Source organism: Numenius arquata, chromosome 10 (assembly GCF_964106895.1).
Source record: "Numenius arquata chromosome 10, bNumArq3.hap1.1, whole genome shotgun sequence".
Lineage (NCBI taxonomy): Eukaryota > Metazoa > Chordata > Aves > Charadriiformes > Scolopacidae > Numenius > Numenius arquata.
Window position 1 is genome coordinate 23,845,110 of NC_133585.1, and position 15,218 is coordinate 23,860,327.

Here is a 15,218-nt window from a genome sequence, read left to right on the forward strand (position 1 = left end):
TTGAAGCTTTACTAATCAAAAGTGTTTAAAGTAATGAAAACAATTTAAAAATATGCTTTAAGAATGCTGAAACAGTGTTTTGAATTGTTTTGATTTCAACTGAAGAAGGTTTCTAGAAATAGCAGTGGTCTGTAAACTTGTGAACAACTTTCATTTTTTAAACTAAATCAAAGATTTATGTAGAACAATGCCTCCCACACAAACACTCCATAGATTGTATGTATCTTGTGCTGTCCATGAAAAATATCTTTTTCTTAACAGAGAACTAAAGAATTGCAACAACAATAGTTATCCAAGACTATAGCTGCTCAAAGAGTAGCTTGAATATTTCATTAAACATTTCATTAGAAAATAAAGTGTTTTGACATTTTAAATTTGCAATCAAGTTAACATACCTCATTGTTTGCTGGGGGCACTACTTCAGAAACAGGTCTGACTAACTTGAAAATATAGAGTGTGTAAATACTTTGCAAAGAAGAACAGAGAATACAAAAATGAAGGTGCTCTTAGTTGTGCCAAGAGAACCTAAGTGGGTGAAAAAGCCAAGCTATAACAGCAACACTGGAAGCATTACCTGTGCAGATTGAGGGAAGGCCATTTGATAAGCAGGGAGGGCCAAACACAGGACTTGCTTCAAAGCAGATGTCAGAAGCTTATGCTTGTACCGAGCAGGTTAACCATTTCTCAAGGCATTTAATGAAGGCCAAAGTGAGAGAGATCTTTGGGACTACAGAATGTTGTGGGACTTGAACATGTTGAGAGAGAAGATGTAGTAAGATGTTATGCAAGTGTGTGATAAAGGAAAAGAGTAAAAAAAGATCCCAGAATAGAGCCTACATGGCAGGAACTAGTGTCAATGGTGATGGGAAGGGGAGAAGGAGAGTCCTCAGACAATGGGACACATTTCTTCTAAGCTGATGGAAACACTCTCACTAAGAGTTAACAGATAAGCAGACTACCACCCATGACTGGAAGATTTTAAGAGATGGAAGAAGCTTCATGAGTCATCAGTGCAAAGATGATAGCCAAAGCCAATGGGGCTGGCAGAGCCACCATGTTCCACTCCTTGACTAACCTTGATTTGCAGGAGGACAGCACTGGAGCTTTTGCAGCTCTGGCTTGCACCAAGGACCAAAAATGTCAGGCTTTACATCGCGGCAATTTCAGGGACTGGTTTTGAGTAACTGAATGATCTGAATGGATAATTGTGCTTCTTTACTCTAATATTTCTGACTTATGTTGCTCAAATGCTGCCAAAACCCTTAAATAAAATATATTCATTTGCTCTTTATATATATCTATGTGCACACACACACAAATTGACATGCTGGAGCACTTAGGACCTGTGAGCAAAACCATGCTCAGCGAAAGCAAGTGGAGATGGAAAATTTTTCGGTCAAATGGACACACACATTTTCTCTCTAGTATTGTTTCTCCACTTACACAGGCCTTACTAGCACTGGATTATATTCTGAGGTCCAACGCATGAAAACGTGCAAGAATGTAATAATGTTCTTGCTGAATGCTGGTCCAGCTCCATTTCATTGTCATGTTTTACACAGTCACTGGTTGTAATGCGTCTGTGGTGCCCCTGATGATAAGAGGTTGTACCCATCATGATACAAGATTTTAAAAAAAGTTTTGAAAAAAATTCAAGGTCTATTTGTTGAAGCAGAGAGAAGATGTGTCTGTAGCTGGCAGTCAGAACTGACTTCAGCAATTCTGCAGAAAACAGATGTTACTATAGAACAGTCCTAATGTAAATCAAAACCTACTGTAGGTTACATTCACCAATGAGTGATTGTGACTTATAGATGTTACTTGCACACCAACAGAAAAAAATGTATTTCACATAACTCTGACAGAAATTTCCCAGGCCAAAAAAGATTAACCTGTATTTGAATGAAAAAAAATTACAGAAAACCTTCTGCTAACAGAAGACACTGGTTTTCCCGCTTGAAATTAAGCAAATGTTGGGCAGACTGGAAGTTGGAAAGAATTACTATCCAAAACTCTGGAAGATGAAGAAATGTCTGCTTTAGAGCTATTTGAATCACGTCAGCTATCCCTGACCCCCAAGCAGAGTCAAGGAAAACACGTCAACTATACACAATAGCTGTATGCCTTAAGACAGAAGAAAGGATCTAACCTGGATTTATTAGTTTGTCCCTGGCACTAACACTGCAGCATTTTTACTGACATTAAGATGACCAAAGTTACAGCAAATACATTTATTTAAGAAAACAGTTGTAAAATGTATAGCTTTTGAATGAAGATTTATCTTTGAGTGAGGCCTTAGGTTGCCTCAAGTCCCAACCACATTTTCTCTTTGCACTCTAATACTATCTTAAGGATTGTTCTCCTTTGCTTTCTAAATACTTGTTTATTTACTTGGAAAATAACCAGAATCTGAACTTCAGGTTAAGAGCCATATTTTTCTAAAGCAAACGTGCAAAATTTCTACTGGGAAGTGCAGTGAAGTATTTCTATTGCAAAAATCAGATTTCACAATAAAGTCATCTATTTAGAGATACAGGCTGAAAATTTACCATTACTGTTGTTTCTATTGCCATTGATGCAATGTGTGTTTAGTATTTCAGAAGTGTGAATTAAGGACCACTGTTTTGTTCCCTCAGTTGGCTTGCTGACTTCAGTTAAATGACACTTCTGCAAATATTCAAACAATTGAGGAAATGGAGCTGGCTATACGGGAAAACGTACAATTCTTCTGTCTCAAACAGAAAATATTAAAAGCATTTCTACAGTTATACGAATTAATAGCTTGTGATTAAAAAAAATGAAATTTAGTCAACAAATTACTGTCTGTATACCTAGATAGCCTCAAAATGGCAATAACTTTTCTTTTTCATTCTCATATTATGTCTGTATAAATCATACAATTTTTTTGAGTGAAAGATTATATTTTCTTATGATCAATAGCAAGGTTTTTCAGGAGATATTGTTTGCAATAGGATGTTTTAGTTCTTCTGCAATATAAATAACAACATACTATGATGCATGTATAGTTAAGTCCATTCATTCTTCCCTAGTAGTCAGAAACTTGTCAGTGCTTAGCTGTTTAAACTTAAGCAATAACTTACTGCAGTCATTCATGTTTCTTTTCCTGAAAAAAAGGGGAGAAAAAAATCTCCTGTTGCAAATCTAACAGCTAACCAATCACCAGATACCAACTATCACTTTTCCATGCTATTCCAAAGTGTAGCTGTGCTAGAAAAGCCTCTTCCTAAAATCCTCACACCAACTGTAATGTTGATAGCTCAACCCATTTTCATTTTTTTAAATTAGACTTTTTTTTTAAAATTAATCTGTTAAGAAAAATCAAGCTAACCAACTTCACTGAGGGAGACATCAGCATCAGATACCTATTTTTTCCACAGTCCCATAACTTACATACTGATGTCAACACAGTTTACAAAAAACACGCAAAATAAATTTAAAATGTTAGCATCCGACAAGACAGCAAGCATGGAGCATTTTCCGTGCCAAGATGAATGCTTTGAAAAGAATGTGGCATTTGTAAAAATTTGACTGTAATAGAAAATATTTTGCAACTTCAGGAATAGTAGTTGCTATTTATATGCCATAATAGTGATTATATGGTGGTAATAAAAATAATGTGTAGCACGTAACTTTAATTACTTCAAAAGATTACTATTGATCATTTGGAAGTCAGAGGATAGCAGTGTTGGTTGTGTAGCTGTCATTAACCCTTGGGATGTATATCTATGATGACACCTCCACTAAAATTTTCAACTGCTTTTTTTTTTTTGAGCTGGCAGTTCATTCAGTTGTTGAGTGTCTTTGCTTACACAGCAGCAGGCAAATTAATGCTTAGTGGATAGTCCAGATATTGCAGCACAGGATTGCAACGTTGCCCTTGGATAAGTACTGCCATTTTCCTCGTGGATGTCTCCTCACCACTGCAGTATCTACTTGTATTACTCCAGGTTGTTTCTGGGCTTCCAGAATCTTCTATTGTCATACACTTCTGTCTTTGTAACGTGCACAGCTGTGTGCATGACTGTGTGCATGATGATCATGTACCTATCCTAGAAGGTGACGTATGAACATTAGCATTATTAAATACCTTCTAAATGAATGACCTGTGTAAATCTGTGCATAAAACGTCTATATCCCAATCTCTGTGACATGCATAACATGATTTCTGTTGTAAAATAAGGCTCTATAATTGATAGCTTGTATGGCCATCTGTCATTTATACTAGGAGAAGCTGGCATCATGCTAACCTTACATTTCTTTACTGAATATATACTCATCTCCCTGTAAGCAGTCCCAAATAGAGAATTTAAAGGCACATTCTTCCTTGTCTGCCAAAAATGCATTCAGCAATCTAAAATAAAAAATAAAAATTCCATGTATAACTACCACTTTCGCAACTCACCAGAGGACTAAGGTACGTTCTTAACTCCTTCAGATCATTTATGCAGTGGTGAGAAAAGAGTAATTGTCTCCTTCACAAAATTTTGAGAACACCACATGGAACAAGAGTCAACTCACAGGTACAGTCAGCTTTCCAAATTGTTCTTGAGGCAACACAACAAACCACGTTGTCGTTTTCTCCTTGCTCAAGGCACAAGTATGTCCAAGCTCCATGATAAGAGTTTCTCTGTAAGCAGAACTACTGCTGTCAACCTTGAAAAGAAGTTTAATATAACATCTTTAAAAAAAAAAGCTTTAGCTCACAATTAACTGCATCACATGCACACACCAAAAATGGTAGAGAAATAGTAAAATTTGAAGGATCAGTAAAGACCCAGGGGATACTGGACACTGCAAAGCATTCACTCACAAATGGAGTTTAAAAAAGAATAGAGGTGGATTCTGTCCAGGGGAGGGGTGGGGGTGGATGAATTTGGAGAACAGGTGGCTTTGAGGAGGAGTGCTCAGCGCCCTGAAAGAAAGCAAAAGCATCGTCCTCTCTTCGCAGAACAGACACTCATGCAACAGCAGAAGAAAAGCAGAGCAGTACATAAAACACAGTGCAAATTTAGCAACATATTATAAATACAAATGAAGAACATGAACTCAGTTACAGAACAATCCCAAAAAAATCAGCAGCTGGTAATGCCAATTTCTGTGGGGTTATTGCAATATTAAACAGCAATTATAGAGGCTTTCCTTGATTTCTTTTAACAAATATGCAGCTGTGTCAAAGAAATCAGTTTTTGAAGTGCTATATAGGACATGTTCAGTTCTTTTGGTACTTACTTGGAGATTTCTTTAAATTATGTCTTACAAAAAAGTAAGTCTATTAACATAAAAGCAGCTCCAATTAAAACACTGAACTATGCTAACCCCCCCACTTAAATTTCTCACTCCACATTCACAGAAAATACAAGCACAGCCTGGGCCAAATCTCCATGGAGCGCAAATAGGTGCTAGTGAGTTATGTTAATACATAGAAGGGAAAGGTTTATTTTCACATATGCAGATGAGATGTGCTCCAGATCACGTGAACACTCATGGGAGTTTTAGCATTCATTTCAGCATGCATATGATCATTCAACTTTTTGGACAAAACACAAATCAGAATCTTACTAGACAAAGCTGTCAGAATATTAATGATACTACTGTCTACTTTCATTTCTTTAATGCTCTTCAGATATTCCTTTTTCCACATCTTAATCAAAAGCCTTTGAAGTGTAAATGCGGCCAAAAGTGGAGTGCTAAACAGAACTAGTAAGTATGGATATATATGTACACACACATATACACCTAAGAGTACACACACACAGTCAGACAAAATTACATAAAAATGAATAATGCCTGGAAACTCTTCTGTCATCTAAATACAGGGTTTAAATTTGAAGGAAAACTTGTATACAGGTCATCTCTATTTCTCATTTGTGGAATCCTACGGACCATGAATCACTGGAGTTAGCCCAAGTATGCTCAGAGTTCAGTTGCTGTTGTACCCAAGAAGAAACCACTTTCACAATCTGATAAATGATAGCATATATATCAAAACTTTAAAAAAGCATCAAGTAAGGTAAGAATTATGACTCCCTCAGTCCTGAATGCAAAATGTTCTCTAAGGAAAACATACATATACCTAGTCTGCTTGTACCGCTTGTCTACTGATTTAATGCATTTATCCATAAATCACTTCTGTTGATGTCAAAAATACATTCTGCTTTCACATAACAGCTACATGTACTTAAATAAAGGATGACAGACTGAAGTCCGCTACAACAGTTTCCAAGGAAATTCCCAGCCTTTTGAGTCATCAAATTGCTACAAAGTTAAGTGAAAATTTTAGTCCTGGGAAGCAGAAGTCATCCCCAAAGTGAAGCTATTTCCTGCTTTCCTACTTCAGTACCCCTTGCAGAGTAAGCAAGCAAAGAAATAAGGATTTCTAAAAGCCATATCCAAGTTAATCATACCTTCTTCCTAAAATGCAGAACCTCTCACACACCATCCTGAGGTAAACAGTGAGTACATGCTACATGTACCATGCTAAAACCTGAACTTAAAAAAGGCCGTCATTTATGAAACAACCCACTCCACCCCTGCCATTAGTAAAGAGACATTTATAACAACAAAACTAAAAACAAGTGGTCACTGGCTGCAGAAATTGATTCCTATGAAGCATGTAGGACGTTGTTTTCCGTCTCCTTACACTATACTCCCTGTGGTTTTCACCTAAGACTTTTACTGAGAGGCAATAATGGTTTCTTCATATTTTGCCTTGCAAGGATTTTGCAGTGGGACTTAACCCAGCTCTTTAGATACAGTACAAAGGTACGTCAGTGCTAGAACAGCAGGAAGGGGCTGGAGCAGAAAGGCTTGCAGGTACTGAGGCCAAAACAGCTGCTAGGAAGGATACGATCAGTGCCAGGAAACAACACAGCACCTTTAATCATTTCTCCCATGATGCACCCTACTGACCACATGTCAACTGAAAACAAAAATGAAATGAAGGTAAACAAGAAAACAGGAACAGAACAACAAATAAATGAGAAGACTTATCCAATCATGCCATAGCACAGAGCCTGCTGCCTGCACTGCAGACACGGACCTGCCCTTCGCTCCCCACAGATACTTTTCTGCTTGAGCATGCAAGTTTCATGATAACACAGCAGGTCTGAGAAACGTCAGCTCCAACAGTTTTCTATAGCCCAGTGTGGATGAAAAACAACACTGTTAAATAAAGAAAACCAAGTGAGACCCACAGCTGGCTACTGTGTCATAATACAACTTTGACATGAAAATTTACCAATTAATTTTGTCTTTTTTAAGCTTTCATTTGCATTCATTACCTAGGTTTATACTGCTTTGTATTGTAAATGAATGCTGGTCTCTGTATTCAATGAGAATATACAAATTGCTTTCCCTTTATCCTTTCAGTTACCAGAGGTCCACGCATATTTTCACAAGCTGAACTGCCAGAAGCCACAAAAGGAACTTGAGTCCTTGTGAAGACATATCTACCTCTTATTCAGTGGGATGAGTAGAATTTGTTGAGATCACTGAACTCCAATTATGCTTGCTTTAGAGCCTGTTGCCTCACTTTCATTGAATCTCAGTGAAGCCAGCAGTCCATAGTAGAGATCTTGAGAATCTCATAAGATTTCCATTTGCCATGATAGGAAATGGTGATTTCTAAATAGGACAGTTGAGACACAGAAGCACTAAGCTGTACCTTCTGCATTGAAATTCAGAGCAAACTGGGGGACTATTTACCTCGTACAGAGAAGAGCAGTTCAGCGGGATCAAAGCTAACCACAATCTACACTGGAACACAAGATGAAAATCAGACTCCTCGTATCCAGTGCAGGGTTAAGGTGGCATTTTCCCCCATACCAATACCATGAAACCACATTACCTCTGCTGTCCCTGCTCTATGATAAGCCATAAGGCATGCAAGAAAGAAAAGGGACAGACTGGTTTCTCAGGGCCAGAAACTGGGGGGAAAAAAAGGAACTGTCATGCTGCTTGGTTAAATTTATTCCTATAATTTCATATTGAGCAACAGTTTAAAGTGGATCTGACTTTGACAGCAAATGTCCTATCTGTGGAAATCTTTACATGCCTGGGTCTAAGGTTCCCTATTGCTTTATTTAGCATATGAAAAGCTTCATCACTACACAATAAATAAATCAATAAACAAAGACATAAATAAAAGGCTACTTGTTTGGAAACAATAAGCAAACCTAGAGATGCAAATTATTGCTGCTTTCATGACAAGTTAAATGGCATGCAAAATATCAGGAAAAGATAGAGCAAGCAGTTGTTTGTTCATCTGTTATTAAATCCTTTTTTAATTTTCAGAGACTGTCTTCTGACATTACTGCTCTGTGCTGTGCTCAAGGGCACACACGCAGAAGTTGAACTAGTGACTTACTATATTGTAAACTCTGTAAAGCAGAGATGATTATTCTCCTCTACTCCTGAGGTTTTAGGAAGGAAGTTCTTTGAAAATTTCCAAATCAGAAGAAGCAAAGATGAACATCTGAATGTAATCAACATTCTAAGAGAAAATAACTGTGCCTTCTTGACTGCTGCCTCTTTTTCCTTTCCTGAGCCAATTAGAAATGTCAAATTAGAACCCAGAGTTTCACCGCATATCTAAGAAAAGTAGTTAGTTGGAGGTTAGGAGTTTCAGCATGTATTCTGACAGCTTCAGCTGCCAGAAGCCCCAGTTAAGGCACTGAGACTCAGGAAAAGCTCCAAAAGGGACTGCGGTACAGAAACCTAAGCCTCAATCCTCAGTTTCATTTAGTCCAACATCAATCCAGGTGTAGGCTGAGTAATTCCAGTCATACAAGCATCAGAAAAACAAGCCAACTACAATCTCCAAACACTTGCACGCAACTCCAAAGCACTGAAAATTTACATTTTGTTCAAGATTTTTTCCAAATGGCAGGTATTCACAATGACTGGCAATGCTCCACCAACATGTGGAATATCCCTAAGCATCCCAAATGCAGGCTAATTTACAGTCACAGAGATCACTGTGTGATTCTAGGTAAAACTTCAGTTTAGCAACAATTTGCCTTGATGTTTTAGGATCACATGAAAATGAATGTTAAGGAATTAAACCCACAACTTCTCACCACTCTCTGAAGTGAAATAGCTGAGATTTGGGTAGCCATTGATGAGAAGCCCCCTCATCATCAGAATACCCATGTTCTGGATTACTAAAAGCAGGGTGTTTTTAATTTGTTCAAAATTTCTACAAACCAGATTATTGCACAGAGCTGCTCTGAAATGCATTCCTGAGTGTGTACATATACTTCAAAATTTAAGACACCAAATGTCTCCCTGGCGTAGCCATCTTGAATAAATGCTCACCAAAAGCCACATGCAAGTGTTTTCCTCAACAAAGGAAATATTTCTCTCATACAGCAAATCTTAACCTTTGGGCCACCTCCTGGTTCTGATTCCATGCCAAACAGTTAAAAAAATGCCCTCTACAGTGATTGTGTCAGGGCTGTCTTGCAAAACATTTGGGAAATGAATTTGTCCTCCACAGGAGCCTCAAAAATCTCCCCAGGGGCTTGAATAGAGTTTGGGGAGACTGAGCAGAAGTTGCTCTCTTGCCACACACACATGTTCCACACTGCCCAAACCTTCCTGTGTCTTGGGGAAGCAGTCTGGTCTGGCTGCTGACATGGCCCTTCACTGGGAAGGTGACCAGAAGAGAGGGAGAGGGAGAGGAGAGGAGAGGAGAGGAGAGGAGAGGAGAGGAGAGGAGAGGAGAGGAGAGGAGAGGAGAGGAGAGGAGAGGAGAGGAGAGGAGAGGAGAGGAGAGGAGAGGAGAGGAGAGGAGAGGAGAGGAGAGGAGAGGAGAGGAGAGGAGAGGAGAGGAGAGGAGAGGAGAGGAGAGGAGAGGAGAGTTGGGATGGAAGAACATTAATAAGGTATCTGTTCCTCTTTGTGCTTTAGTCTCACATACTTCCTGATCCAAATGAGTGTTTACTCATCCTTCCACATTTCAGATTCCCTTCAGCAAAGGTGCTAAGGACCAGGAACTGTAGAACTAGCCAAAGATGTTTTTATATGGAAAGGATCCAAGCTAACCTTCCACGGACACCTCCCTTGTAACTTGGCTGTGGATGCAATTTCCTTCTCTGTTTCTGCAGAAGGCTGCTCTTACCATGCTGGATGAATTTGAAAAAGCATGGGTGTCACTCTAATACTGAAGACACCATAGTTTCCTTCCTCATTCCTCCATAGTGGCCATCCATTCCCCTCCTGCCAAACTGTAGGTTCTTTGAGACTTGATAAAACATAATGAAAGGGAGCTCATAAGGAAAATCTACAACTGTCCTTGCTAAAACTACTACTGAGGTGGCTCTTCAGACCAGAACTCAGTCAGCTCTGGTTTGCATTCAGTGAAAATCATGACATTCAAATTAAAATTCAAGAAATGCATGCTATGGGAAATTCTGGAAACCAGAGATGCAGCTGCAGCTGAATGAGCTTTGCTGTCTTTTCCAGCCTCACAGGCTAGTTCACACTTTCTCTCTGCCCAAAGCATGAGAATGCCAACCATTTGCATTTGTAATAACTCCTGTTTTAGTGATGCAGAAATCGACCCTCTGCAAGCTGAAGAGAGATGATCATGTCCTCAAAACTGACTTGGGAAGACTGCAATAGACATATTTATGAAGCAAATCAAGATACCAGATTTTATTTGTGCAACTGCAGTCCAAAATATTTAGTACACATCGTTGTTTCCCAAGACTGAGGTGCAAACTGTAGTAAAATTTCAAGGCGACAGCATGCCTGTCACAAAACAGTGAGCTTCTCTCTCCAAATCCTCCTCAAATGGAAAGACACCTTGCTGGGTAGGACCTCTGTTTACCTCCATCTCTATTGTTGAGTGCTCCTACACATCTGCACTGAGGTCTGCTCTGAAGAACCATGTCTAGGCCCTCACTTGAATTTTCAGGAAGAAAAATACAGCAGACTGTATAGGACACTGTACCTTTCTTTTACAGGTTCTTCTGTTATTTCTATGCAATAAAAAAAGGACATGGTTCTAAAACCACTTGATAATTCTTGCTAATACATGGGCAAAGCTGATTTTTTTCAAAAGCTCCATACGGCACAGCTACAAAGGCTTCAGACTGCCAATGCCAAGGAAAGTTTGTAATGAGCAGCACTGGAGTACTGTGTCCAGCTCTGGAGTCCTCAACACAGGAAGGAACGAGTCCAGAGGAGGACTGCGAAGATGATCAGAGGGCTGGAGCACCTCTCCTATGAAGACAGGCTGAGAGAGGTGGGGTTATTCAGCCTGGAGAAGAGAAGGATCTGGGGAGACTTTATAGCAGCCTTCCGGTACCTGAAGGGGGCTACAGGAGAGATGGGGAGGGACACTTTATCAGGAAATGTAGTGACAGGACAAGGGGTAATGGTTTTAAACTGAGAGGGGAGATTTAGATTAGATATTAGGAAGAAATTCTTTACTATGAGGGTGGTGAGACACTGGAACAGGTTGCCCAGAGAAGCTGTGGCTGCCCCATCCCTGGAGGTGTTCAAGGCCAGGCTGGATGGGGCTTCGAGCAACCTGCTTTAGTGGGAGATGCCCCTGCCAGAATGCTGTTGGCCTTTTGGCAGCCTGGGAACACTGCTGACTGATATTCAGCTGGCGGTCAACCTGGCAGTTGACCAACACCCCCAGATAGCTTTCCAACCACTCCTCCCCAAGCCTGTAGCGTTGCATGGGGTTGTTGTGACCCTCTGCAAAGCCTCTCTACCCTCCAGCAGGTCGACACTCCCACCCAACTTGGTGTCATCTGCAAACTGACTGAGGGTGCACTCGATCCCCTTGTCCAGATCATTGATGAAGATGTTGAAGAGAACCGGCCCCAGTGCCGAGCCCTGGGGGACACCACTCGTGACCGGCCGCCAACTGGATTTAACTCCATTCACCACTGCTCTCTGGGGCCGGCCCTCCAGCCAGGTTTTAACCCAGCAAAGGGTACTCCTGTCTAAGCCATGGGCAGCCAGTTTCTCCAGGAGGATACTGTGGGAGATTGTATCAAAGGCCTTACTAAAGTCCAGGTAAACAACATCCACAGCCTTTCCCTCATCTACCAAGCGGGCCACCTTGTCACAGAAGGAGATCGGGTTTGTCAAGCAGGACCTGCCCCTCATGAACCCGTGCTGGCTGGGCCTGATCGCCTGGGTGTCCTTCATGCACCACATAACGGCACTCAGGATGATCTGTTCCATGACCTTCCCAGGCACTGAGGTCAGACTGACAGGCCTGGAGTTCTCTGGATCATCCTGGCCCTTCTTGTCAATGGGCGTCACATTTGCTAGAAGCCAGCCAGTTGGGACCTCCCCAGTTTGCCAGGACTGCTGGTAAATGACGGAAAGTGGCTCAGTGAGCACTTCTGCCAGCTCCCTCAGTGCCCTCGGGTGGATCCCATCTGGCCCCATAGATTTGTGTATGTCTAGGTGCTGTAGCAGGTCCCTCACCATCTCCCTTTGGATTATGGGGGCTTCATTCTGCTCCCTGCCCCTTATCTGCTAGCTCAGGGGTCTGGGTACTCAGGGAAAAACTGATTCTACTAATACAGACTGAGGAAAAGAAGGCATTAAGCACCTCAGACTTTTGCTCATCCTTTGTCACCATGTTACTGCCCCCATCTAATAAAGGATAGAGATTCTCCTTAGTCCTTTTATTATTATTAGTGTATTTATAGAAACTTTCTTTTATTGTTCTTAACATCCGAAGCCAGGTTAAGTTCTAGTTGGCCTTTCGCCCTTCTAATTTTCTCCCTGCATAGTCTTACAACACATTCAAGATTTCAACGTTTTAACAAGTGTTCAGCACAGTATCAGCTCAATCCATTAAGATTTCCTGAGAAAAGTCTTTCCTTTCTACTTTGAAACACCATGTTCCACATGATGTTATTAAAACCTTAATATTTCTCAATAACGGTAATAGGGTTCCAAAGTGTTTTGCCTATTGCATTATTGACTTATAATTTACTACCTGTAACTGAAGCTGCAAAACACTGTAGAGTACAGCTACACTCCTGACAGATTCTAGATGGACCAAAAGCGAGTTGCCACAATTTTACAAGTGTGATGTTTCAAACCAATGTAAGAATTTCTCTCTCTTTTTTTTTTAAACTTTCTGCAAGTTCCAAACTGGTATGCATCATGCCTTCTTATGACATAGCTGAGCTGTCACTCTCTGGGATCTAGCAGATGCTCACCTTCATTTGGCATAGACAGAATTGGTCTGCAGTAGACAGGCAGGGGCCAGAGACTGGCCCACTTGGAAAAATGTAGAAGGAGGTATGAACCCCATCCAAATCTGTGCTCTTCCTCAGAGGTTGGCTCTTAGGTTGCAGTGCCAAACAAGTGCTGAAAAACTATTGTTTTTCCTTGGGAACTTGTGCTTCGCTGTCCCTTTCAGAACTGCAGAGCTTTCAGGGGGACTGGAAGGGATATCACAGAATATTAAGAAGCACACATATATTAAGAAAAGTCCATGGGAATCCTGAGATGCAAGCTCAATAATGAGTGGAGGCACAAGGAATGACTCATACCCTTCCCTGTCTCCAATTTTCTTTTGAATATAACTATATAAAAAAATCATCACAGTAAGACAGACCCATGGAGAATCTTGCCAAGGAATCTGAAACACATTACACTGCATCTAACAGACAGTAACATTTAAAATATGTTTTGCAGATCCTGCAGTTGATAGCTTCAGGCCCTCTTTTTAGTTTAGTTTAAATTTTGACTTTGAAGTATCTCTTCCCAGGTCTCAAAGAGTATTCAATTACACACATTTTACGTCTCCCACAGATAGTCTCTCCTGCTACAATACAAACAGATTAGGATATCATATAAGTATACATATATTTTTTCATGTCTGATAAATGATATGTAATTTTGAGTGTGTTCCAGACCTCTACTTTGATTCTGACCAAATACCTACATGCTCTTGACAAAAGACACTTCAATACTATCTTTTTTGTCAGTACTTCCATGACTACATAATTGTAAAAGCTGAGTTTTCTCCACACCAACTGCCAGTGTCTGCTGATGACAGATTTTTATGGTATCTTTCTGCCAACCCGCTGAAAATGATATGCCTTTTTGTTTCTGAAAGTGGAAAACATGTTATGTTGCTGCATTTTATTCTGATGGGCAAAATACACACTACTTACACTTCCCAGCCATCGCAGGCAGGTTGTCTGGCTCAGCCTTTGATAATCTGAAGGCTAAGTAGATACCTGTATTTTGTTTTCATTTTCTAATATTGCTTTCACCACCTTGGAAGTGGTAAAAATAATATCACCCAAGACGGGAAGAACAAGATGGAAGGGAAATACAGTTAAATTAATGATACAGACCTCATGCAAGTAAAGGAAATTCCATTTTTAAATCAAGAGAATCTGATTTCAGGCCAATTTGGAAACCACAGCAGATAAATGGTTGCCTTAAACTCGGCGAGTCAAATTCTTCATTTTGTTTTAAAGAAAAAAATGTATTGACTCAACTCTGAGCCCTTACAGCATTGAGATGGACCCAAATCCATGATGCATTAGCAAGCAAAAGATTATGATGTCACCACAAATGTTACGATGTCACTATTTCCAAAACATAAAAACATAAAAACAGATTTACAGGAACCAGATGGGCCAAGTTAGGATTTTTTCTTTTTTTCTTATTTTCCTTTGAAGAATAGGTAAAGCTATCCAATTTGCAGTCATACTGCTTGTTTTCTATATTGCTTATTAGTATGACTACATAAAGTGGAATGTTTACAGGTTTTAAAGTAACTTATTTGAGTGAAATAATTCTGTGCATCTATTTTTAATTTTCAATTTCGTTCATATCACTAGTGCACTATTTTCGTTTACTTATACATCTGGGATTCAACTTTTTGCTTCTATCTTTATAGTCCTGGTATAGTCATTGTATGGTAAAAGGGATGGGGTGGAGGAAAGGAACAAATAATAGGTGAAGCTGCAGCAAATGGCACAAGGATACAGTCCCTTCCTGGAAAGAGGATTTTGTGGCGAACCATTTCTCCCATAATGCATCCCACAGACCATATATCCACTAGAACAGCAGAGACAGGGAAGTGAAGAAGGAGGAAAAAAAGCAAAGTTAACTACAACATTTCACTCCTAAAGGAGGGGAAAAAGAGCAGTTTGATCAGAACAGTACAGTTTGGTTTGTGATTTTCTTGGTTGGTT

General features: G+C 40.0%; 1 protein-coding gene across 5 annotated transcripts in view; it reads right to left on the reverse strand.

Annotated features, from left to right (window-relative positions):
• Positions 1–15,218, reverse strand: part of MAPK10 (mitogen-activated protein kinase 10) — a 178,617-nt gene that overhangs the window by 32,699 nt on the left and 130,700 nt on the right. For 2 of the 5 annotated variants that reach the window (XM_074155185.1, XM_074155186.1), the window contains one exon: positions 15,010–15,081. The exons of 1 other annotated variant lie outside the window; for it this stretch is intronic. In XM_074155185.1, coding sequence (XP_074011286.1) covers positions 15,010–15,081 — 72 coding nt within the window. Of the gene's footprint in view, positions 1–6,868; positions 6,941–15,009; positions 15,082–15,218 lie in introns of all 5 variants that reach the window. 2 more of the 5 variants (XM_074155187.1, XM_074155188.1) reach the window with 1 other exon arrangement.